The following is a 24,243-nucleotide window of genomic DNA, read 5'->3' as shown; positions in this document are numbered from 1 at the left end:
TGGACAAATGTATCATGGTGATAATTTGTGCATAGCTTTCCCTTAGGTTTAACATGTAGGCCTATGCATTATTAATGAAAGAAGTGAATGCATTATTACTATACAAGTATTTTACAATCTTATTTTGGTGAAAATGGTCTGTTCACAAAATGAGAGAGCTGGTCCTGCAGAGCTTTAATTCCCCCCTGTTTGGGCCTCTGTGGTGGTTCTTGGCTTGTTGAATGTGATTTTTTTGAAAAGGACACAGCCATCCAAAGACAAAAAGGCTGCAGCCACAAAGCCCACGATCTGTCAACCAAAAGACTCTGTAGTAAGAAACTTGTTGTGTCATAACTGGGTCATTCACAAGGATGGCATAAGTTTGAAAACATCTCATAGATTTAATAAGGCCTGCATAATCATTGAAAATATAAAGAGAGAGTTCCAGGAAGTGAGGATGCGTGAATTCTCACCCCTCCGCTCAGTGTGCCCTTTACTGTGTACGTAGAAACTGCTACCAGGCTAAGAATACACATCAGTGTAGCTGCAAAGAATGAGTTGAACACATCCTGTGGAGCAAAAGTGTATTACCAAAAATTGTATTTGCACTAACAACTGCAGTTGCAGGTATATTCGCATTAATTCAATCAAGTGCATAGATTTATGCTCTTACAATAAGGGGCCAGAAGAAGAAAGTGAACATCTTGTTGAGTTTCAGTAGGTAGAGCAGAAGAAATCCAAATGTGATGAAAAACTCTATGCATGTTGCTGCAATGTAGGGGGGCCTAGAAGCCACTGCATAACACACAAAAGCCACAAAAACACACACCTGCCAAAACAATAATACTCAAGAGTTGTTCGAGGAATTTCAACAAGACATTTAGTAAGATGGTAAGTAAAATGCATTATTGGAAAGTAATGTGATTTTGTGAATAATGATTTTCAACAGCCTTTGAATATACAGTATTACATTGTGTTAAAATCATCTGTGCGAACCTTGTTTTGTTTTTTTTAAGCAGGTTTACATGGTTTCCCTTTCTAACAATGTTGTATTCAAAGTATCAAGTCTGTGCCTTGTACTATTTAAACAAGTCAGTGATTGTCTGAGCATTTGTCCTTCCCAAAAAGTATTTTAAAAAGTGTGCAGTATGTTAAAATTTCACTAATGTCTCACCATTTCTGCTATTTTCAGTAGACCTTTTGTGGACTTCAGAAAGGCCAAATCAACTTCCATTGTGGCATTCATATGATCTTTGTCCGTATGTTTGAAGTCGTTGAGTTGTTTTCAAAACACAGTGTGGCAGATTTAATACAGTACTTCCTGATTGAATGCTTCCTCTTAGTATCAGGAAATGAAATATTTCACATCTTTTCTTTTAAATGCACTTAACAGTTTTTCATCAGTATAAACGGATTCTCTGCATTTAGACTTGCTCAGATCTTTTTGTCTGGTGATAATATTCCTGCATGCATTGAAAATTATGTAAAGTAATTTCGTATAGCAGCCCTTAACTGGTCCTTCAATTTCTCTCAGGTGTGGTCCCAATTTGAAAAAAAATAAAATACATGTCATGTCACTATCTTTGATCAAATAAAAATTAAATGTATGCCTTTTTGTGATTTTTTGTGATTTTATTTACCTATAAAAGTACAATATTTGTAAAATAAATAAAATATTTCTAAATATTTGGGGACTTTGGTGACGTGATGGTATAAAAATAGCAATTTCAATAGTCACTAGATGCTGTATGCATTATAGGCTGAAATCTATAAACCATTGTTGTAACGAACTTAACCTCTTAACCGTGTCCATGTTTAGTTAAGTTTAGTTAAAGAAGCCAAAATATACTTACAGACAAATATGACCATGCTATAAGACAAAGGCAAAGTCGGAGACAGAGTAATCCTTTATTTCTAACAAAAAACATCAAATGTCAAACTCCAAAAAGTACCAAACAGGTAAGAATAAACAATAACCTAACAATAACTCAATAAAAAGTAAATGGTAACAAACAGGTAAGAATTAATGTAAAACATGTTTTGTTTGGAAGCATCAACAAATCTTGCAGTAGGACTTTGAAAAGTGTGTGTGTGTGTGTGTGTGTGCTTGCGTGCATGCGTGCGTGCGTGTGTGTTTTGCACAGGGGCTGATTGGCACATTTAAAAAAAAATTGGCTCGGTTATTTGCTCATTCAATTCTTTGTTTGTGTTTTTGTGAGTGACTTTTTATTTGACAAAATAAAAATAAAAAACTGCTCTGTTTTAGGCTCATTCAACGCAATGCTTTTGTGGATGAGTGTGTGTGTGTGTGTATGGGAGAGTGTGATTGTTTGCCACATTGAGAATGTTGTATAGGCTCACCCCTTCATTTATGTGTATGTATGATCTGCATTGTGGTGTGTTTATTGATTTTTATTGGACAAATAAGACAAATTGCTCTGAATAGTATTTCCTATCTATTTCCTATTTGTGCCCACTTTTGTCCACTAAGAGCCAATTAAGAAAGGTTTTTTCCCCCAACCACTTAAAGGGACACCAGGCAACTTTTTTTACCTTAACTGAACAGCTTCGGAGTCAGTGGAATGTTTATATTACTTATTTCGGGTTGAATGGTGGTGGTTTCACACCCCCTGGTGCCTGAGAGCGTAAAAAAACTCACTTGCAACTTTGGGCCTGCGGCCGCCGGCCTCGCCGTCAGGAAGTATTGCGTGATATCAGGTCTCGCGATGTAACGAATTGCTTGACGGCACTGCACACGTACACGCCCCCATTCAAGCGCCGGCTAGCTATAAGCAAAGGGCAATGATAGATAGAGTTATGGCTGAGCCTGTAAAAAAGAAGCAGAAAGCTAGGAAATCTTTGTCGGAGGACCAACGAAAGAGGAAACGGGAGACTGACCGAGCTAGAAGTCAGACTTGAGTAAATATCAAACCTGCTTTTTCAGAATGGCGAAAACTGAAGAGAAACAGAAGCCTGCAATACGGATGCTGACCTGGCCTTCTTGCTGTTGCACTTGTAAGTATCTTTGGAATAAACTGTTTAATATTTAAATTTCAAGTAATTGTGACCTCAGGATGTTTGCTATTGTCTGTAATGGTTTTTATTATGATCGCTGTCTGTTACAGCCTTTCTAGTACGCTAGATACTAAAACACGTTTGATTTCTGTAGTTGTTTGGCCGTTCCTGTGGCCTACCCGCGTCTAAATGGCTAGCGGAAATTATGGCTTGATCTAGCCCTTCTATGTGTCTAATTTAGCTTGCACGTTGCATCCAGGTGTTACTTTGCTTTTTTTTTGGCGCCCAGGTATAGCTTTTTTGCCGTGCGCTACATAGTGTAGAAGCCGATGGCTCACCGATCGCATTCTGTATTGTATTGATGGATAATATGCTACAAATCCTCTCAACTACAACGAAGCCCAGACTCAAAATATTTTCTGTGACCGGCTTTTTTGCAAATTATCCCCTCACCCCTTCCCTTGGCCTGATGTCGCCTCATTCATATCGTTTGTTCACGGTAAAAATACTAGTATGCATGACAACACAATAAAAAAATAAATCGCCATCAGTTGGAAAGAAAATATTGCTTTACTTACCTCGGTAGACATAACTGGTTTTGAAATAGCCGGTGTTGTTCCGAATTTCGACTCCCTGCCAAAATTATTACCCCCCTCGTTGAAATCAGTATCTGATTGCCTAATCCTAACCCCACCCCTAATCCTAACCCCTCCCCCACAACTAATCCTAAACCTACCATACTAGGGGGGTAATAATTTGGCGGGGGTCAGAATTCGGCAACACACCGGTTCATGCTCAGTCAGCAGGGTTGACAGCTGATCATCTGGGCTGCTCATGACGAGGGGAGAGGAACAACAGTTCGTTTTTACAACAGTGTGTTTGAAAGCATTTACTACCAGACACCAGGGGGAGCTAGGGGAGCTTCGTAGAGAAAAAACACTCAGGCTTGCCTGGTGTCACTTTAAAGGTGCAGTGTGTGATTTTTAGCGGCATCTAGTGGTGAGGTTATAAACTGCAACCAACAAAAGTTATGGTGGCTGACAGGGAAATATGTCATCGTCTGAGACAGCAGAGAGTAGCCAGTTCAGCAATGAGGTTTCTTTACAAGGATAAATTAATAAATTATGTATTACATTTATGAAATTACTTAATTATTCAGTAAAACTATGTTATTGCGAATATTATTGTTACTTGTTCATCATTGTGTAAGTGTTTTATTCGCTGAACTAAGCTTGCTTCCTTGCACGAAGAGCAAAATAGTAACAAAACGCGTTTGACCGTTTAGGACTGCTGTAGAAACATGTCGGCGCATTTCAATGTAAGGGGAGCTGCGGTGTATGTAGATAGAAACTGCTCATTCTAAGGTAATACAAATATAACGGTTCATTAAGTAAGGTCTTTTACACCACTGAAAACTTATTTTTCAAGGTAATGACGAAACTCGCTCCGTAGCGATGTTTGTTCGCTGTCGGCTATGGTAGAAACATGAAGGCACAATATGTCGACCTCCATAAAAAGGGGTGCCCGCCGGGCCCGGATATAGGCATGGGCAAGGAGGGGCAATGCCCCCCCAAATGCGTTGACTGCCCCCCCAAACGTGATGGCATGCAAAGATCGCAAATTTAAAAAAGATTTCAAGAAAAATGGTCAGAGTGAGCGCTCTCTGCTCTCTATCCCTCATTCAAAGTAGCTACTGATTGGTAGATGCATAGGGAGGGCGTGGCCGCTTCTCCGGCTTGTGGTAAACCTGCTGAGCTTCACGTCTCAGTCAGTCACTGCAGAGCGGAGCACGCAGACACACACTGTGACAGTGACAAACTTTCCAATGAGATTCTTGTCGCAAAAATTATGTTGGAAAAATAATTCAAAAAGACTAATGATGATGAGAACGTAGAGTTTGTAGATCTCTCCACCATTTGCACATATCTACACGGGTATAAGAATGCCTTTCCTCAGCTCCATCGCATGTATGTGACCTCACTTGTGATTGGAATATCATCTGCATCATGCGAGAGCTCTTTCTCCACTTTGTCTCGGGTTCTTACCCCCTTCCGCCGCACTATGCTACATGAGAGAAAAAGAAATTTAGTTATTCTGGCTCACGAGAAGGCCATAACAACAGGTCTAGATATGGACGCATTTGTTAGGACTTTTGCACAGAAAAGCAGACGACTGATGCTATAATGACTGATATAAGCCATGCGGTGTACAGAGCTAAAGAAATGAAAAAAAAAAAAAAAAAAAAAAGAAATAAAAAAGATTGAAATAAAAAACAAAAGGACAGACAAGACAGACAGAGAGATAAAAAAAAAAAAGATAAAAAAAAAAGATAAATGCAACCTCAACAGGGCACAAGCCAGTGTCCTATTTGTGTCCAACATAAAACCTATAAGACAAATCCAATGCTGATAGCTGATAGCTTTGAGCTGATAGATTAGAGCTGGGGCGATATAGGATTTTTTCATTTCACAATATATTTTTTCATTTCTGGCCATATCGATATATATCACAATATAAATCAAATCACTATATTTATCAAATTTAAATGTTCCGTTAAATGACTTGCCCCCCCTGATATTCTACCTGCACCCCCTAGTGGGGCTGGCTGAATCCGGCCCTGGTGCCCGCGGGTATGGAGATATAAATGTCTCATTCTAAGGTAATAAAACCATAACGGTTCATTAAGTAAGGTCTTTATACATCACTGAAAACATAGTTATGGATCTTATATTGCATTTCTGTCAATAGATCCTCAGAAATATTACACAATGCACCTTTAAAATTGTTGAATTGAGTCCATGTGTAAGTGTTTAGGCGGCAAACTTATAGGGAAAGTTTGCAAAGTCTTGTACCGCTCAAATTAAGGAAACTATATTATATAAAAAAGGAACCTTAAGGGTTAGACAACATTGTGATTCTACTGATTGTACTGAAGTCAACTTATTGTTTCAGTCTTTTATTTAAGCAGCCACACATTATTTTACAGACAATTTCAATTCAATTATATTGTGACAGACAAACGATATGAAGCAAACACACTGCGTGTAGGTTTTGCTGCACCATTTCATTAACGCTTTCAATATGCTACAATGTACTTGAAGTAGGTGCTGCAGGGATGGCGTTTTTTTGTAGGCCAAAACCTGGAAACAAACATTTTAGCATTCGCAAACTATTGCAAACGAACCGTGGTGTAGTCAGTTTATCGGCTGAGGTTAGCTTTTTATTTCTGGATGTTGTATTTAGGCTTCAAAATTCATAAAAGTTGTGTTTATTTGTGAAAGTTATCTCGATGGACAAAATGTGCAAATATCGGAATATAAGGAACAAGATAACAAACAGGCTTCCTAAAGTTAACTAACCAAGAGAATATCCCACAATGTAATTGTGTTTGTAATAAGGAACACCCACAGTATTACAAGTGTGCATAACAAAGTTTGTGTGTAACGTTAGCCATTGTTACTCAAGGCATAAGGAAAAAAGTTTCTTAAAGTAAGCTAGCTCTCTCAAAATGTCAACTACTATGTCTGTAGGCAACTAAAGTGTAATAATAATAATAATGGCTTAGTTTGTAATAACAACTTTTGTGACAATTTAAAAATAGAGACTTTTATTTTGACATGTTTTGGTTGCTCATTAATGTTGCACGTAACACTGCAAGTTTTGCGCATCACCACACTTGCTTATTTGTCTGTATAACTACTAAACTATTTGTCTGTGTAACTACTAAACGTCGATTAAACTAGCGTGATGATTGTTAACTCGTTAAAAACGTTTTCCAGTGTTGTCTTACCTTTGTGTTCATACAAATCTCTGTCGACAAATGTACTTGTCCGACAAACACCTGCACTGGGAAAGCATTTCATCGGACATTCGCGCAACAGCAGCACGTCTCTCAGTGACAGTAAGTCCTGCGCCAACTTGCGTTCTACGCAATATAACGGCGACCACAACTCTCATTCTTGTCTGTTTTTGTTACATGTTTAGTTCTGTTCATTTTTTATTCAATTCTTCACTAACCGAGCTACATTATGCACAAGCAGCTTTGCATTAACAGTACTGACATGAGCTTTTTGCCTCGTACACCTTCGAACCTTTGACTGACTGATGCCATAGAGATCTAACGCTGAATCCGAGAAGAGATTAATTATGTTGTCTTCCTCTGAAGGAAAACTGGCTAGAAATGGCGAGGAGAGGAAATCAGTGGTGAGTTAGTACTGATGAATAGATCCTCTTCACTGAAAGAGGGTGACTTATACGGCTGAGAACACATTGAACATAATATCGTTAAAGATGTTTTTGTTTTGAAATCTGCATCCACTTTTGTTCAGATCTGGTTAGAGGGAAATATTGCAAGTGGAAAGACAACATGTTTGGATTACTTCAGCAAAACCAGTGGCATTGAGGTAATACAGTAAATGGGTCAATGACGTGGCGTGTCAATTCTGGTGTCCAAAGCATATTAATTACATTAAAAATGTATACATTTTTAAATGCACTTCATTAAATGACTCAACTTCCCCCTCTTTAATTACTCATGTGAGAATTCAATACAAATATTTAATCTTGAAGGAACTATTGATCTCAAAAGTCCCAAAATGTCATTCCGGGTAACTGTCCCGGCTTAAAATCTGAATACAAAAATACGACAAAAATGTAAAAAAATATAAATAAAAGTATTTACAATCTACTTGGGCATAATTGTATTGTTTTCAACGATACCTACAAATATAGTGATAATACTAAGTTTATTTAAATTTTTATGACATAAAGACTTTTTTCTCCAAATTGTGATTTCTCTAATGTCATTCCTGGATAACAGACATAAATTACCATTTTGGACCATAATGCATTTTGGTATGGCAAGTGAGATAATATTGTATCAAAAAGAAGACCCTGAAGGAGCACCAGAACATGTGCAAATGTGAGTAAGCTTCTCTTAAAATGTTGATATTTTGACCTTTTCGGTCACTGGTGCACTTTGCAGCAATATCATGTGTCCTTTTGGATCACACTAATACAACATTTATAATGTTTTTATATTAAATAACGATCTATTTGATCTAAAAGATTAGCTTATAGCGATGGTAGCTAAGTTGTAGTTTTCCATGGTGGTTAAGTTAGTGCCTGATTATAAAGAAAAAATATTTGTTTTGTCATTCCTGGATAACAACATGTCATTCTTGAATAACAAAAAACCTCTGTTAGCCAGGACATGTCATCCGTTATCCAGAATGACATAAGCGTAACAATCTAGTTTTTAATTAACATTTGTAAACTTTTAGGCATAATTATTTTATTTATATTATTAACATTAACATTATTTACATAATTGTATGTTTTTTTGCCATATTTTTGCTGTCATTCATCTTGATTTCATATGATTCAATGAGTCACATTCAATTATCTTTTAATTGAATTTTGTAATGTTAATAATAATAATGTAATCACGAATGATGTAGTCATATTTATTAATTATACCCCATTTTGGTAACCCTTTATAATAACGGCATGTTATTAATCATTAGTTAAGCATTAGTAAACAGTTAATTCATAATTTATAAAGCATTAATAGACATTAATAAACAGTTTACAAATACAGCTATAAATGCTTTATGCTTGATTTATAAGCATATCTATAATGTGTTTAATAATTGTATTTTCATACTTTCTTAATGATCAATTTATAAATTCTAAATGAAGTAGTGAATTATTTACAAACCAATTATTTGGGAGTTGATAAGTGATTCATAATATCACTTAGAAAGTGTGAGTAAATGTAGTAAATTCAGGTAGTTATAAAGACATCTTATAAAAAACATTATTTAGACATATAATAGTGTGTTAGTAAATGCTTTATTAACATGTATTTCTACTGTAATTCAGGGTTCATTCAAGTAGTTATAAAGCATTTAGTAGTGGTCAGTTAACTATTTTCGTGAGCTCATCTAAAGTGAGGACTAGTTATGCCTCGTAAATCATTTATAAAGGAGATTTAAAGAGTTAAATAAACTGAATCACTGTGTTGTGTTTGTTTCCTTTTTCTGTTTAGAAGATAACTGAGTCTTTAAATCTCCTTTGTAAATTTTTACAAAGCATAACTAGTCCTCACTTTAGATGAGCTCTTCAAAAGAGTTAACTGACCACTACTAAATGCTTTATAACTACTTAAATTAAACCTGAATTACAGTAGAAATACATGTAAATAAAGCATGTACTAACACACTAACTATTACTATATGTCTAAATAATCATATGTATGAATGTACATTTTAATAGTTTATTAATCATTTACATACACTTTCTAAGTGATCTTATGAACCACTGACAGTTCCTACATAACTGGTTTGCAAATAATGCAATACTTCATTTAGAAATGATAAATTGATAAATAATAAAGTATGAAAATACAATTATTAAACATTATAGATATGCTTTTAAATCAAGAATAAAGCATTTATAGCTGTATTTATAAAATATGTTAAAGTTTTATCACAAAATGTGTGAAATGCTGTTGCATTTAAGTGTTTTCGGTGAATTAATCAATTTACATAAAAAAATGTTGATTGACACGTTTTTAACGATTTTAAAAAAGTTTGTGTTTCTTACTTTGTTTCAAGTTTGAGTGTTGGAAAGAAAAATGACAGGAGGCTGGTTTTCATGGTATTCCTGAAAAATATTGCAGAATGTCCTTCCGTCTAACAGTATGTCATTCCGGCTTACAATGACACAGGAAATTAATTTAACCCGTTTTTTTGTGTTAGATTACACAATTCAGTTTTTTTGTTGAGTTAAGGATAAAACAAGTCTTATTTATTTTATTGGAACACATTTTTAAACTTTTCCCAGCTTTTTTTTTTTTAATTTGGTTCTGAATTTGAGTTATCAGCAGCCAAAAATTAGCCCATGTCTATATGAAATCCCAAATTGATATTAATTATTATTAAAATGTAGTTTTCCGAGCACTAATTGTTTGTTGAGCTCCAGTTATGGATATCAGTACATTTGTATATGCCAACAATGGTAGCAATGTAATTAATTTAAAAATTCATTACGTTACCCAGGAATGACATTTTCATGGGGAAAAAGATCTGATTCACCCAAAAAAATGGTTAATTACATTCTTGAAATGTGTACATGTAATTGCATTACATACACAACACTAATAAGTATAGAAAGTTTTATTTTTTTCACGTTTTAAATCCTTATCCGTCATTCACCCAACTGCATAACATTTCTCACAGTACCTGTAATCTCTCTCCCTCTATTCTTGTTATTCATTTATTTAATAGACAACTAAAACGTGTCTTGTGTTTCAGGTGATGACAGAGCCGGTGTCTAAATGGAGAAATGTGCGGGGTTGCAATCCATTGGTAGGGATCCAGTAGCACTTTATTGTGGATTTAATGAGCTTTGTAGTTCCCCCTGTCTTTACACAGCTGAGTTAAGCCTGCTCAAAATTCTGCGTAAAGAAGATACAATGCAACATAAAAGCCATACTAAATTATACCCTATACCCTATAAGCTCTAACCCACCTAAGCTCCTTCTATACCAATATGCAGTTAAAATAGTAGTGTAAATGCATTTATGCCACCTCTGTGCAGCATTAAACAGTCTGTGTAAAGACACCTAATTTTCACTTCAGAGACACTTCTGTGCCCCCTTTGCACTGTAAATTTGACACAATTGTAGGCTATACTTTATTGCATTAAGACCTCTTTACACAGACAAGTTAAAGCTGCTCTGTGCCTGCTCAAAATTATATGTAAAGATACTATGTTGTATAAAACCCAAACTAAATTATGCCTGCTCTGACCCACCTCAGCCCCTAGTATCAAATCAGTTGTAATTGATGTGTAAGTGCATTTATGACAACTATGAACAGCATTAAACAGTCTGTGTAATAACACATAAATGCCACTTCAGAAGTGCCCCTGCGCCAGCTTTGCAGTGTGCATTTGTTATTATTAGACTTAATTAAAGCATTTTTACACCGATGAGTTAAGGCTGCTCTCTTTCTGCTTAAAATTCCGTTGCCACATAAAAGCCAGGCACAATTATGCCTGCTCTGACCCACCTCAGACCCTGGTTTAAAGGTATATGGATAAAATTCCTGTGTAAATGCATTTATGCCACCTTTGAGCAGCATTAAAAACAGTCTGTGTAAAGACACTTAATGCATCTTAAGAAGCTGTTCTATTAAACTTTTGCAGTGTAAATTTGGCATTATAAATGTATTCTATTCTGTCACAGGGATTGATGTACCAGGACCCAACCAGATGGGGGCTCACCCTTCAGACATATGTGCAACTCACAATGCTGGATCGCCATGTCAAACCAATGGCATGTATAAGTCCTCTTTCATATCCCTACAGTCAGTTTTGTTCAGTTGCTTTACATGTAGCCGTTTCTGTTCTGCAATACAGAAATGAGTCGACGCCTTCTGTGTAAATAGAGGAAATGGAATGCTAATCATTCATGACCTGTTGTTTTTCTTTCTATCATTACAGTCACTGCCAATCAGAATGCTGGAAAGATCTATTTACAGCGCTAGGTACATTTTTGTGGAAAATCTTTTTAAAAGGTAGATTTGATCAGAAATCTGAAATAACTTTGTCAACTATTTATTATTAAATGTGTAGCTGTTAACGTTAAATAAAACCGTATTGTTTGGTTTGGTTGACAGTGGAAAGATGCCTGAGGTGGACTTTGCTGTTTTAAGTGAATGGTTTGAGTGGATCATAAAGAACATTGCTATTCCTGTGGACCTTATTGGTATGGCTATTTATTGGCTAAATATTTCTGTATTGCACTGGATGTTGCTTGTTAGATGTGGATAAAGGATTTTTTTTTATTGTTGTTGTGTAATGTTATTAATACATGTGTTCACATGTTTTTATTCAGTTTACCTGCAGACCTCTCCACAGACCTGCTATGAGAGACTAAAGCAGAGGTGCAGAGAGGAAGAAAAGGTTATTCCCTTGGTGAGATGTTGTTGAGCTATAATTCAACTATTGTGTGCATGCAAAAAACAAATCTGAAACAAAAACCAAAGTTGAGTCTCTACACTGGCAATAGATGATATCAGAAGGATAGATTACAAATATTAGACATTTTATCATATATTTTAAGAGATACTTTCACTGATTTGCACACTTTAGGAATACCTAGAATCCATCCATAACCTGTATGAAGACTGGCTCATTCATCAGAAGTCATTTGAAGTTCCTGCTCCAGTACTTGTGAGTTTCTGTCAATATGTGTTGGTTAAAAAGCCTTACTGCAACAAATGATATGTATTGTTGTGACATACTGTATAATCACCTGTTGACAAGCTGAACTCATGAATAATGTTCCATGCAATATATATTGATGTAATTTGTTTTTTCACATTGGTGGGCAGGTAATCCCAGCAGATCATGATCTTAAGAAGATGCTGCATAAGTATGAGGAGAACAGAGAGAAGATACTAATGGTGCATTGCTCTTGAGTAAAGGATCTCAAAGAATGATGGTTTTATCAGTTTACAAATTTCTTCAGGTCTCTCAGAGACAGATGAAGCAGTCACTTTGTGCAAACATTCCTCCTGCAATGAAAGTTGATTTAGTAAATCATAGTAGAATTTGTAAATTAATTTATATAAATGTTTTATTTGAATGCTATACTATTTATTGTTATTTCGTGTATTTGCATTTGTCGTCCTAACTTGGTTTAAGCATTTAACAGAATATAAACTCATTTACTTGTTTAGTTTCATAAAATCATTCCATATTATCTAAAACTACTGCAATTGGAAACATTTACATTGGTTCTTTTGTTACATCAGTAGACATTTTATATTCAGAATAGCAATTCTATGTGATTTGGTCCTGCATTTTACATTTACATCATCATATTCAGGTGTAATGAAAGATCCCTTTCTTTTATTTTCATGTTCATTCTGCCACTTGCAGATACCTTCACTAAACAAGCACAGATCCTGATGGTAAATGTATGTTACTTAAGGTGTTACTGAGACCAACGTATTTGACATTGTTTTACATTGTTTTAAATAAACTACATGAAAAATTATTTGAAAATACTGATTTATTACATTTCAAATCTAGTCACATAATTTTATGGCATTCTCCATTGTAGCCTCAGCACTGTAAGATTAATACAAATAATGACCTTATTACTTTCAATAATAGGCAGTATAAGATTCACCAGAACACCATATTTTTTACATTTATATTAACCTACATGAATCCAAGGTTAAACAGTCCCGCAGAACAAGTGTTCTTCGATTAAGACAAGTAGGTGCACATTTAGCTGTTCCTCTACATTTAGTAAGGCACAGTACCTAATAAATCAAGCTCTAAGAATCATTTTGACCCAAGCAAGCTCCAAGACAACATTTCATGGTGGGGCCAATGTAGGCGTGATATGGGCTTGAGGTATGGGTATGTCTATGGGTTCCTATTCTTTCCTATCTGAATTGGCACCAGTATAGGTTAATTTAGGTAGGGCCAACCAACATGGAACCCATGGACAAACCATGAAATGTTAGCTGGGTTCAAGAAATGTATAGCAGCAAGAAACCTTCCTTCACTTTAAAAAGCTATAATAAAAGGTATGGCACACAGACATTCTTCCTGTTACCTTCAGAAATTGTAAGATACCAAAACTAAACTGAAATCATGGCTTTATAAACAAGAAACTCTGTATCAATAAAAATGCTTCATACATCATTACTAGCACAAAGGTATTATTTTAGTCACTGCACTGCCACACTAGCATACTTTAAAATCTCTGACATGGGTGAGGTAAAAACCTTGAATACTTTGAGTCTCTAAACCATCACGTATGTTTGGTCTAGCTCGTCTTCTGGTTGTTGAGATATGGGACTCTTGTGTGCGCTTGCACCCTCATTGGCAGTCTGACTGTGGTCAGTTGGTGGTCCAAACACTGTTGTACATTCGTTCAGTGTGCTAGGGATGTAGATTGACTGAGGAGGCTCTTTAATAGTGCTGTCCTGTGCAAGAACGCCATCAGATCCAGCACAGCTCCCGCAACCTGCAATGTTGCAGACAGGCTCCTGGGACGGGCTGCACAAGATGGGCAGGCTCATGCCATCTGGGGATTTTGTGGGTGGGGTTGTGGTGATGTCATTGTGTCCACTAGATGGCTGGGTCTGTGCGGTCTCCTCTATGGGGTATTTAAGGGGTTCATCTACACTGAGGTCCTTCACGTGCATTTTCCCCATTCGCTCAGTGAGCTCAAGCAAGCAGTCATCTGTTGAGCCTTCACGGTTGCGTCCTTGCAGCAGTGTCCCGACTTGAAGCACCAATAGTCTGTCGTCTAAGGCCTGGGCTTCTTCAAGTGGGTTTGGGATGTGTAGCTTTCTAAGACCTGGGGTGGTCTCATTGTGTATGGCTATAGACTGGGGTCCACTCATGTCAGTACTGACCTCGTGGAACAGGCCTGCATTGTGGCCCCTGCATCCAGCCTTCTCCTGGGCTTTGAGAGGCTGCATCATTCTTTGAGACTTTTGGAAAATAGGCTTTTGTCGGATGGCCAGGTCTGGGTAGTTCTCCCGCATCTCCAAGATAGACTTATCATCAGTCATGAATGAGCTGGATGGTCTATCTACATCAGATATAGTACTGTCTTGAGACTCGTTGAGTTCCTGATTATGAGGTTCATGACTTTTAAGTGACTCTTGTTGCTGTTGTTCCCCTGGGTTTACCAGTGAGCCGCCTTCAACATGCCCATCATCCTTAAAAATATCCTCATTTAGATTACAGATGTCATTGATGGGTTCTGAAACTTCTTCCCCAGCACTGAAGGTCAAAGGAGAAGCTCTCGTTCGGAGGATGTCCAGACATTCTACATGTGATCTCTGGTTCATGAGTTCGAGAAGATACTCGCACTCTAACCTGGCAAGGAAAAGGTTGAATCCCATACTCTTGGCCTTTTCAGGGTCAAAATGATCAGACAGTCTATACTCTGTGTCTGTTTCCACACAGTATCCGATAATCTGAAGAATACTCCTGGCAAAAGGCAATACTGGCTTGATGTAATAGACAAAGTTTCCTGTAAATTTCTGAGAGAACAGGGAAAAACAGTCCCAATTAATGATATAGGAATCTATAGAATTTATGACAAGGTTTAGGTCTCTTTTCACTTCTTAAATAGTTCAACCTTGTGTCCTGACTTTGTGATGAATTAAATTCATGTTCTTTTGAGATTGACAGTGTGTACACCAGTCTAAGAAATGTGGGGTTTGAAATTCCACTGAATGTATTCTTTATTTTTATACCTAGGGTCTTTGAGAGCCTACATAGAAGTAAATAATAGAGGACTGTTGAGATATGTTATCAATTAAAAATAATATATAGAAAGATATAATAATATAATGACACAAAAATACAATGATACATTTTCTGCAATAAAAGTTATGCTAAAACCATTTAAATCAGGTGTACTCTTTGGTTAGGCTGTTCTAGGTCTGGCAGTCAACCACCTGAGACTGGTTTAATCTGTTTTTAGCATAATCAACTCTCAGAATATTGGCTATTTCGATTTGGCAACATTTGGCATAATTCCCATGGTTTCACAGACAAGGCTAAGCCTGTCCCAGACTAACATGTTTGAGCTGTTTTAACTGAAAACAACTCACAGCTGTCCTAACCAAAGGAAAAGTATAGCCTACCCCAAACCCTTCTAAATCAGAAAACGGACTGACAAGGTGATATGAGACCAGAGAAGAACAGCAAACCATCTGTGGCTGGCTGTTATTGCCATCAGCTGGAAGAGTAGAGAACAGACCTATCTATAAAACCTTTATTTACCTTTAATGTTTTAATCTCTTTCTTCCACGGAAACAAAAACAGGTTGACACAGAACATCTCCAGTAACTCGGCGGCTTTTCTAAAGTCGCGGACGTGTCTCTGGCAGTCTCTGTATTGTGCGTACTTATACAGAGTCTCGTAGAAGTCCAGCAGCGTGTTGAATCTCTTCCGCGGCTCTTCCTCCGGCAACAGCAGCACGCGCCTGGCTTCATCTGTCACCTGTGTCTCCAAACACACTTTCACATCGCCTTCACAACTAACTTCGTCGTAGTACTCTAAATACTTAACGAACACGTCTTTCCGCGAAACCGGCGTTTGATCGTCGACGCTGTTGGTCATGTTTGTTACAGAAAGTGATCAAGTTGTCTCCCGATGAGGAAGCGAAAGTAGTATGCAAATAAGGAGTGATGATGATGCATATGCAGGTATCACCAACGATGCAAATACGGAAGAACCCCTATATTTTTTGATTCTAGTATAATCACGGTCCAGGATACTTTAATAAAAGGCATGAATGTCTATGTCCATGACCAATAAGCTAAACGGTCCTGTATCGCAGCGTTGTAGCCTATAGCGGTCTCATGTTCATCTCAGCCTTAACATAATACGTATAACATTATAAATAATATAACAATTATCTCAACAATACCAGCTGTCTATGTTTTGACAGAAAAACGGTTGATGATACCTACATGTCACCATTATTGTTATTCTTCCTTCAAATGCGGGAAACATTACTGACATCTAGTGCAGAAAATAAGTAATTCTCATCACTTTTGTGTACGAGTGGCCAGAAGACGGCGATGTAATCATACAGACGCTCAAGTCAAAAACACTTTTGGGTAGGCCTATGCCACAAAGGAAAATAACCTAACTTATGGATATGGGGAAAATCAAATCAGACTTTTAAAATTAATAGGATGAAACATCTTAAAATGCCCCTCTCCAATTTAAAACTTTATCCCAAATGATATTCTCGCAGCTGGGTGGCCTACAGTTTCTGCTCTCTTCATTCCACAAACAAATCTGGCTCGCCTCTTATTTATAAACACAACATTTTCCCACATTCATATTTCATATGGAACAATCATAATATTCTTTATAAAAACAAGTACTTATTTTTTCAAAACTGGCATGATAACAATATTAAGTTAGTAGCCTACGTGATCTTTTTAATGAACATGGGTGTCTAGTATATAGCCTACATATGGCAATAAATAAATTTTTCCTGTAACGCAGGCCCTAGAGAATTTGCCATAGTTTTCGATGCTATTCCAACAGGTGTTATTACATTGTTTAAAGGTTTCGATAGGACTTTGTTTACCATACTACCTATTTTTGATCCCACTCAGACAATGGCAAGATTTGTCTAGCCATACTCTAGCAATAGGTCCATTCGTGCTCTCTTTCAGAAAGATATTATCTTGTATTATTATTGTACGTTTTGTTATATTTTTTTCTTCTTCTCTCCTCTGGTGGTTGTTCCGGTTCTTGTTTAACATGTTGATATTATTTGTTGTCTATAGTATAATTATATAGGCTATAATAATAATAAAAAAATAAATACATACAAAAATGTATGGGGAAAATCCAGCTTTAAATGGAAACCGTTAAGGAATTTTTTAAGTAGCCTATCTTGTGTAAAAAAACTATTGGTGTAGGAATGTGGTAAACATTCAATACAATTATAGTAAGTACCATGGAATTACCATCTGATGATGGCCACAGTACTTTTTCTAAGCTCAGCGCAATAAGGGAAATTCCATGTGGAGATACAGACCTATGAGTTATGGGACTCAATGAGCAAGGAATTAATGCTGGAGCTCCTGTTTCCATGACTGATCTCTAGAAGCTTATAACTGCACACACGGGGAGAGATAAGTTATAAATAAATTATTTATATAATTGATATTATATTGTGATTATATTATTAATATTATATTATATAAGATATTGCGATATTATATAAGTAAATAACAGTTATTTTAAATTGTAAATATATTTTACTGTATTACTGTTTTTACTGTATTTTGATCAAATAAATGGAGCCTTTCAAAAACATTTAAAAATCTTACCGACCCCAAATTTTCGCATAATAAATTAATTTATTTGGAATATGAACAATTAATATACAGTTGCAATCAAAATTACTGAACTGCCTTGACCTGCAAGAATTTTGTTGCTGAGAAGAGAACAACATTTTATGGAAACAATTCAACAAAGGCATCAGTTATAGAAAGTTTATCAATACACATTTGAGTGATTCTGAGAATGTAAAGTTGATGAAAAAATTATTCAACCCCCAAAAGTCAAATTTTATGCAGAATCTTTTATTCTTTATAACTGTAACCCTTATTTCTTGATGCCGCATCGACGATTACTCCAGTCTCTTCATCGTGGGTAACATAAATAAAACACGGGTTACAATGGTGATAATTCACGTTTCTTCTTTACTCAGAAGCATCGGCACAACAGCATGAACAGCTGCCTAACTCGTCTCGCATACAACTCACTTCCCCTCTCTCCTTTTTTTTTCTTTCCCCAGCGCGGTCTGCCTTAAAGAGGCAGGAGCACAAAATAACCTCTACACCAATATATATAAAACTTTGTATAAGACAAATAAAAATGTATAAAACATTTTCTTAAATTATTATTGTTTGACATCTGTTTCTTTCCCAAAAATAAAATAATCAACTAGTGAAATAAAATAAAATAAAATAACGAACTAGCAAATTTAAAGGTTACATAACCTTCCAATAAACGCAGCCTATAAGTGATTAGAAGCTACATGATCTCTACTGCAATCTCGGCCCATTCCTTGCTTGAAAAAGCTTCCAGATCACTGATAATCTTTGGTTTTCACGTTACCACTGCTTTCTTCAAATTACACCAACTATTTTCAATGAGATGTAATTTTGCAGGCCACTCAAACATTATACGACTGATCCCTGATCCAAGCTTAATCTGGAAGGATTATTTTAGGATGGCTGTCCTGCAGGAAAGTCCATTGATCATCAAGCTTCAGTCTCTGCACCGAAAGCATCACCATATTTAATGATGTCCTTCATACAGCTCTTTTGACTTGACCATATTTGCTTCTTGTCTTTAGCACATGCATGGGCTAAATCCATGTATGTTTAACAGCAAATGCTAATTGTCACGGTTCACCATCTATCCTTTGCACTACATTCCCCAGAATCCTCTTTGGCGCACCTGCAATCACTCTCCCCTGAATTATCACCTGCACCTGTTTACAATCAGCCTCATCAGCCAGCTCATAAAAACACTCACCACAGCATCAGTCTGGGTGAAGCCTCCAAAAGGAATCGACCATAACCCATTTCCTCCCGAAGTCTTTGAATCATCCTGAAACCACCAAGTAAAGTATACTCACCTGTGAAATACTAACCTCTGTGTCCTTGTCCCGCTGTTCCCAGAAGTCCTGCCTGATTCCATGTTTCCCGTGATCCGATGTTCATCAGAGTGTCTGGAATTCCCGCTGAGGTCTACTTGTCCGTGGTTGCATCTGAAACAGAAAAAGACAAGTATTAATGAACTGTGATTGCTTGAATTCAACTAACATAAGGAGGATCTGCTCACCTGGAACCTGCCCTGCACGTAGCGATCATCTCGGAATCTTCACCTGAACTTTGCTGTAAATGAACTCACGTTTGAATTCACGTACCTTTGTCTCCGTGCCTGTATCCTGACAGAAGGCTTGACCGTACCGACAGAACGATCAACCCCATATATATATATATATATATATATATATAAAAAGATGAGCCGAAGGAGGAAGAACAAGAAGGTGAGCCCCATTGAAACACCTATCCTTTTCCAATAGGAGCTCTCTCTAGAAGAGTATGCGGGGCTGTACCTAGAACTTTATGATGATATGACTCAGGATGAAGAGGTACTGAAATGGAGTTTCTGGGGTGGTCTGAAGGACACGCTAGCCCAGATTATTCTGGTAAAGGACCTAAATATGACCTTTCTGGAATTCGTGGATCACACGCTGTGGGCGTGTGGATCCAACTACGTCATAGAAGATCTCCCACTCCAACCAGTTCCAAGCCCGCTAGCGCCTGAGCCCGTCGCCTGCCCGTCAACGCCTGAGACCATTGCCTGCCTGCCAGCGCCCGTGTCTGCTGTCCCAGAGCCAGTCTTCGAGCAAGAGCCTGAGCCCGTCGCCTGTTCGCCAGAACCGGAGCCAATCACCTGCCCGCCAGAGACTGAACACGCCGCACTCGAGTCTGCTCTGGAGGACACAGCGCTCATTGTGGTGTCCATGGCTGTTTTGTGTGTGTGGGCAGCACACACATCAGCGACAGCCCATGAATCCAGCCCAGAGCTTCCTTCGCCGCTGGTTCCGTCCAGCCCAAAGCTTCCTTCGCGGCTGGTCCCGTCCATCCCAGAGCTTCCTTCGCCGCTGCGCCAGAGCCCGCTGGTCCTGCGCCGCTGCGCCAGAGCCCGCTGGTCCTGCGCCGCTGCGCCAGAGCCCGCTGGTCCTGCGCCCCTGCGCCAGAGCCAGTGTCTGCTGTCCCAGAGCCAGTCTTCGAGCAAGAGCCTGAGCCCGTCGCCTGTTCGCCAGAACCGGAGCCAATCACCTGCCCGCCAGAGACTGAACACGCCGCACTCGAGTCTGCTCTGGAGGACACAGCGCTCATTGTGGTGTCCATGGCTGTTTTGTGTGTGTGGGCAGCACACACATCAGCGACAGCCCATGAATCCAGCCCAGAGCTTCCTTCGCCGCTGGTTCCGTCCAGCCCAAAGCTTCCTTCGCCGCTGGTCCCGTCCATCCCAGAGCTTCCTTCGCCGCTGCGCCAGAGCCCGCTGGTCCTGCGCCGCTGCGCCAGAGCCCGCTGGTCCTGCGCCGCTGCGCCAGAGCCCGCTGGTCCTGCGCCGCTGCGCCAGAGCCCGCTGGTCCTGCGCCCCTGCGCCAGAGCCCGCTGGTCCTGCGCCCCTGCGCCAGAGCCCGCTGGTCCTGCGCCAGAACCCGCTGGTCCTGCGCCAGAGCCCGCTGGTCCTGCCCAGCCCAAGATCCTCTTTGCTGCCGGATCCCCCCCTTTCCTTTAATTTCCCCATTAAAATTTTAGGGGGCGCAGTATAGCTGCTAGGGGGGCCGCGGAGGTCTCTCGGACGAGGTTCCCAGTGCCACCATGGCCACCTGAAAAGACATCTCCGCCATGGCCGCCCGAAGGGTCCTCACCGCCATGGCCGCCCGAAGGGTCCTCACCGCCATGGCCGCCCGAAGGGTCCTCACCGAGCTTCCTTCGCCGCTGGTCCCGTCCAGCCCAGAGCTTCCTTCGCCGCTGGTCCCGTCCAGCCCAGAGCTTCCTTCGCCGCTGGTCCCGTCCAGCCCAGAGCTTCCTTCGCCGCTGGTCCCGTCCAGCCCAGAGCTTCCTTCGCCGCTGGTCCCGTCCAGCCCAGAGCTTCCTTCGCCGCTGGTCCCGTCCAGCCCAGAGCTTCCTTCGCCGCTGGTCCCGTCCAGCCCAGAGCTTCCTTCGCCGCTGGTCCCGTCCAGCCCAGAGCTTCCTTCGCCGCTGGTCCCGTCCAGCCCAGAGCTTCCTTCGCCGCTGGTCCCGTCCAGCCCAGAGCTTCCTTCGCCGCTGGTCTCGTCCAGCCCAGAGCTTCCTTCGCCGCTGGTCCCGTCCAGCCCTGAGCTTCCTTCGCCGCTGGTCCCGTCCAGCCCTGAGCTTCCAGAGCCCGCTGATCCTGCCCCAGAGCCCGCTGATTCTGTGCCAGTCCTGTCCAGCCCAGAGTTTCCTTTGCCGCTGGTCCTGCTTAGCTCAAAGCCCTCTTCACCGCTGGTCCTGCCCAGCCCAAGACCCTCTTTGCTGCCGGATCCCCCCTTTCCTGTCAATTTCCCCATTAAAATTTTGGGGGGGGCGCAGTATACCTGCTAGGGGGGCCGCGGAGGTCTCTCGGACGAGGTTCCCAGTGCCACCATGGCCACCTGAAAAGACCTCTTCGCCATGGCCACCCGAAGGGTCCTCACCGCCCTGGACGCCCGAAGGGACAGCTCCGCCCTGGACGCCGAGGGTCCGACAGCTCCACCCTGGACGCCCGAGGGTCCGACAGCTCCGCCGTGGCCACACCCACAGCCTGTTCCGCCCTGGACGCCCGAAGATCCGACAGCTCCACCCTGGACGCCCGAGGGTCCGACAGCTCCGCCCTGGACGTCCGAGGGTCCGGCAGCTTCGCCGTGGCCACACCCGCTGCCTGTTCCGCCCAGGTCCTACGAGCTGCCAGCTCCGCCCTGGAGGCTTCCCGTCCTGTGCAACCACGCCCTTGTCAGCCTCCAGGGCGCCCACACTCCCACCCCTTTTGATGTTATTCGACGCGAGGACGCGCCTTCGGGGAGGGGGGGGGGTTCTGTCACGGTTCACCATCTATCCTTTGCACTACATTCCCCAGAATCCTCTTTGGCGCACCTACAATCACTCTCCCCTGAATTATCACCTGCACCTGTTTACAATCAACAGCCTCATCAGCTAGCTCATAAAAAGACTCACCACAGCCTCAGTCTGGGTGAAGCCTCCAAAAGGAATCGACCATAACCCATTGCCTCCCGAAGTCTTTGAATCAAGTAAAGTATACTCACCTGTGAAATACTAACCTCTGTGTCCTTGTCCCGCTGTTCCCAGAAGTCCTGCCTGATTCCATGTTTCCCATGATCCAATGTTCATCAGAGTGTCTGGTATTCCCGCTGAGGTCTACTTGTCCGTGGTTGCATCTGAAAGAGAAAAAGACAAGTATTAATGAACTGTGATTGCTTGAATTCAACTAACCTAAGGAGGATCTGCTCACCTGGAACCTGCCCTGCACGTAGCGATCATCTCCGAATCTGCACCTGAACTTTGCTTACTCACCTCTGCACTGTACTGCACTGATTCACTGTAAATAAACTCACATTTGAATTCACGTACCTTTGTCTCCGTGCCTGTATCCTGACACTAATACAGTTTTGTTTTAGTTTCCAAAGGCCTTTTCCTTCATTTTGTTTTAACACAATTTTAAACAACCACACAAATGAGTGGCTTAAAAACAGCAGCGTTGAATAGGGGTTGAATAATTATGTCAATTGCTGTATTACAAAAAAAAAATCCTATAACTGAAAAGCATTACATTATATATTGACATTATCACTTTTAATTTGCCACTAAACTGTTATAGATGCAATTTTTAAATAAATTTAAAAAAAAAACTCTGTAAAACTTTGTAAATTATTACAGTCTCCGGGGGTTAAATAATTTTGTCTGGAACTGTATTTACCAATACATAACAATCAAGTTATGAACATATCAAAACATATACTGAATGCAGCAAATATTACAGGATCACAAAATGCACAAAAATTAATAAGCACTTATGTCACTGAATAAAGAGTTATTGGTGCTGGAGAATAAAAATAATAATAATAATAATTCGAATAACAGGAACTAAAGGGGGAAGAAGCTACTTCCATAATCTCACTTAATTTACCTTTTCTGACCCGAAAATATTCAGTAAAACTTTATTTTTAGATGACATAATTACACAAGTTAAATTTGCTTACCATAGAAATACATTAAATGATGCATAATTACTAGCAATTAACCTAAACCAAACCTTAACCCTTCACCTTTTAGCTAAATAATACTTGTAACCAAATAATCAGTAGATGGTCAAATCCACATTAATTACATATAACAATAAATGTTTATAATAACTTGAATAAAATGTTTCAGTTATACTTTGATTTCTGTGGTGTGATAGATTTGTGTGGCTCTGCATGGATTAAATGAGCATTCCTCTGGTATAGTTTAATAGAAGAGGATCTCTGGGACAGGAGGCTAATTAAGGTGAGAGCTATGGCACAGGCCATCTGTTCAAGGCACTTTCTGTGAGCCCACCATGCAAACAGGCATGAGAGAGAGAGAGATGAATATCCACATCAGAGGCTTGTAATTCATTATGAATGACAGGAGTCAATGAGCAAAATGGTTCAGGAAACATTCTGTCCGTTTGGATGCCTTTAGTTAACAATCAATTGGCTCAGCCTCGGCAGGCCTGACGTGAAGTGGCTCAGGCTCGGCAGGTATGACGTGAAGAGAATAAGGCTTGGTGGGTACTGTGGAATTGCGGGGTTTCTAATCCTCAATACCCACAGTAAATGAGGAACCACTCAGCAATAAAGCATAGTCAATGTACTGAGAAAGGGAGAAATGGATTTTTCCCCCAGGTAACTTGAATTTAATGAATTTGTTTAAACCCAAACGAAAACTGTCTTTAAGGGCCACATCATTAAACTCTGTGCAATCACTGAGTTCCACAAAGTCCTCTACGTAATGCCAGAGGTGGAAGGTCCAGGGGTCAGAAAGTAAAAGTCCTGCCATAAGTTTATTCCACCCATGAACTCAGCCAGCTGATCTCACT

The 24,243-nt window shown here is 39.8% G+C and overlaps 2 protein-coding genes across 2 annotated transcripts; one reads left to right on the top strand and one right to left on the bottom strand.

Moving 5' to 3' along the window:
• The first annotated feature begins 6,627 nt into the window (after nt 1–6,627).
• On the top strand, nt 6,628–13,063 carry tk2 (thymidine kinase 2). Its single transcript, XM_077229289.1, has 10 exons — nt 6,628–6,895; nt 7,160–7,197; nt 7,323–7,397; nt 10,311–10,364; nt 11,246–11,335; nt 11,503–11,576; nt 11,679–11,767; nt 11,897–11,976; nt 12,154–12,234; nt 12,396–13,063. The coding sequence occupies exons 1-10, from the start codon at nt 6,742–6,744 to the stop codon at nt 12,480–12,482; spliced, it is 822 nt and encodes a 273-aa protein (XP_077085404.1). The 5' UTR covers nt 6,628–6,741; the 3' UTR covers nt 12,483–13,063.
• LOC143737596 (uncharacterized) lies at nt 13,064–16,558 on the bottom strand. The gene is made up of 2 exons (XM_077229283.1): nt 15,826–16,558; nt 13,064–15,077 (listed from the first exon to the last, which is right to left on the bottom strand). The coding sequence occupies exons 1-2, from the start codon at nt 16,162–16,164 to the stop codon at nt 13,824–13,826; spliced, it is 1,593 nt and encodes a 530-aa protein (XP_077085398.1). The 5' UTR covers nt 16,165–16,558; the 3' UTR covers nt 13,064–13,823.
• Between the last annotated feature and the right edge of the window lie 7,685 nt (nt 16,559–24,243).

Source organism: Siphateles boraxobius, unplaced genomic scaffold (assembly GCF_051911475.1).
Source record: "Siphateles boraxobius isolate OS27281-9 unplaced genomic scaffold, OSU_SipBor_1 130, whole genome shotgun sequence".
Taxonomy (NCBI): domain Eukaryota; kingdom Metazoa; phylum Chordata; class Actinopteri; order Cypriniformes; family Leuciscidae; genus Siphateles; species Siphateles boraxobius.
Note: the sequence above shows the minus strand (reverse complement) of the source record. Positions and strands in the feature narration are given on the sequence as shown.